The 2,511-nt window shown below is 44.6% G+C and overlaps 1 protein-coding gene across 1 annotated transcript; it reads left to right on the top strand.

Moving 5' to 3' along the window:
* Positions 1-650: 650 nt before the first annotated feature.
* hs3st1l2 (heparan sulfate (glucosamine) 3-O-sulfotransferase 1-like 2) lies at positions 651-2,511 on the top strand. The gene is made up of 2 exons (XM_072433931.1): positions 651-1,033; positions 1,478-2,511. The coding sequence occupies exons 1-2, from the start codon at positions 776-778 to the stop codon at positions 2,141-2,143; spliced, it is 924 nt and encodes a 307-aa protein (XP_072290032.1). The 5' UTR covers positions 651-775; the 3' UTR covers positions 2,144-2,511.

The raw sequence follows: 2,511 nt of genomic DNA, 5'->3' as shown, positions 1-2,511 counted from the left end.
ACTAGAGCCTCACCAGATAAAAGAGTTCCTCTCTGCATCCTCCCCCGCCGCAGAGAAAAAATTAATTTTACCCATTTACATCAGGTTTGTAATTGGCTGCCACAACCATAACCGATATGAAAAAGCTATTCATACCAGATAATGATGACTTTTTTAATTGCTACCTGTAAAATGTATAGTTGTTGGCCATATGCTAACTGTGTCTGTTTATCTATGCATTATGAATAATAATGCTACAACAAGGTCACAACAGAATGAATCCTATAACTTCATGTGCCTGATGGTTTTAGAAAGTTTAGAGAGGGTAAAATTGCGATGCGATGAAGCAAAAGCTGGATTATGTGGTCGTGTCAAGCAGATGAGAAAAGTTCTAAGTTCATGCCTGTACAGAATGAAAATATATACAGTACAATGAAGAGGTGGGGGATTTATCAAAAAATAGTTAATGTTGCAATTGTTGTTTTGGAGAGATGCACAATTAGAATATTGAGGATGTGATCTGTTATTAAAAATGACCTTTAAAAGAGATAGAAGTGTAATCTCACTCCAAACAAGTGTATACGGTGATTTTTCTGTGGCTCATTCACATTTCATGCTAGGATCACTTAATTTGGCCTGAGTATAAAATTGTAAAAAGGTTGCAGGAGAGTAATAACGTGTTCTCTCACAGGTGGTCCAGTCAAGGCACTTCCTTTGTGGCCCCCCGCTGACGGACAACAATCTGACAGCTTCATGTGTGTGTGCTGATAAGCTCATTCAGTGTGCGAGAGGCGTCATGCTGTGGACAGTGCTCCTCGCGCTGCTGGTGCTCGTGCTGCTGCAGACTCAGCTGACGTTGTGCCTGAGGGGGTTACGCTCCGGGAGCTCCAGCCCTCATACCTCTTCCTCCTCCTTCTCATCTTCTTCTGCCCCGTACAATGGCACCCAACAGCGCCTGCCCGGGGCTATCATCATCGGTGTTAGAAAAGGGGGCACCAGGGCTCTGCTGGAGATGCTCAACCTGCACCCTGACATCGAGGTGGCAAAGGCTGAGGTAAAATACTCCACTTATTTACAGCTCAGGACAAGTGGGATAGCATAAGGTTGAGATGTGACCTACATTCCTGAATTGTAATAGCCCATCATCAATAAAATCATCAATAACAGATTTGAAACAGCTTGTATTTTAGTCATGACTGGGTGTATGTATGTGAAACAGAGCAAAAAAAGGCTAAAAATTAAAATTCCCTTACTTGTCATGTAAAAGTACTCACAACCCGCAACAATTAGAATGTGCAAGACACTTTTCAAAAAAAGAGAAGTGTCCAAAGATTTACAAATACCCGTACGTATCTATATTACATTTCCTCTCAGTAAAATCAATAGGCTATTTCATTTGAACACATTTGCATATCCAAGGACACAGTAATGTTTATGAAATATTATAGAAACATATATATTGACATATTTTCAAACACAAGGCTTTTGTTTTTGCCAGGTACATTACTTCAACGTGGAGGAGCACTTCCGCCGTGGCCTGTCCTGGTACCGTTCCCAGATGCCCTTCACCATCCCCAGCCAACTCACTGTGGAGAAGACCCCTGGCTACTTCTCTGCCCCCCTGGTGCCTGCTCGCGTGTGGGACATGAACCCAGCCGTGCGTTTGCTCCTGATCGTCCGAGACCCCGCGGAGAGGGTTGTGTCCGACTACACCCAGGTCCTCCACAACCGGCTGACACGCCATAAGCCCTACCAACCTCTGGATGAGCTGCTTCTGCATATGGGCCATATCAACCCCAAATACAAAGCACTACAGAGGAGTCTATACCACCAGCACCTGTCTCGCTGGTTGGAGGTCTTCCCCAGGGATCAGATTCACGTGGTGGATGGGGACGCACTTATTCGGAACCCCTTTCCAGAGCTTAAAAAAGCTGAGCGCTTTCTCGAACTGCCTCCAAAAATTAACCCCAGCAATTTCTATTACAACACCACCAAGGGTTTCTACTGCATGCTAACTGCAGGACATGACAAGTGCCTGGATGAGTCAAAAGGCAGGCCGCACGCCCCGCTAAGCACCCAGGCCTTCAAGAAGCTATGCCACTACTTCAGGAAGCCAAACAAGCTCTTCTTCGAAATGGTGGGGCGGTCCTTTTCCTGGTGCTGATCCGGGAATTATGACTAAAGACATTTGTGAAAATTATAAGACATTCAGGGTCACATTTTGAAAATGTAATTTATTCACTCAGGTATCAAAGTGGCCAGAAAAGAGAGGTGGTAACGCTAGAATGCAAATCTTTACAATGTGATCATTCTGGTGCCTCTGATGACGGTGGCTTGAACTCAATGACCCCTGTGCCATAAGTGTTGACTGAATCTTAGTGCAAAAACGTGTACAGGGGAGCGTGGAGAAATAATTGTTGCACTATGGACTTCGACTGTCGTGAACTAAGTGGCTTTTCTAGTAGAGGGTGCGCTCCCTGTTTCTCTCTATGGAGATGCAATTGCTTTGCCTGAAATATTCCACAGTTTGGC

This window comes from Eucyclogobius newberryi, unplaced genomic scaffold, assembly GCF_026437365.1.
Source record: "Eucyclogobius newberryi isolate DKJ021-1_F unplaced genomic scaffold, fEucNew1.0.hap1 SCAF_6, whole genome shotgun sequence".
Taxonomy (NCBI): domain Eukaryota; kingdom Metazoa; phylum Chordata; class Actinopteri; order Gobiiformes; family Gobiidae; genus Eucyclogobius; species Eucyclogobius newberryi.
The sequence above is the reverse complement of the archived record's forward strand: the minus strand, read 5'-3'. Positions and strand labels throughout refer to the sequence as shown.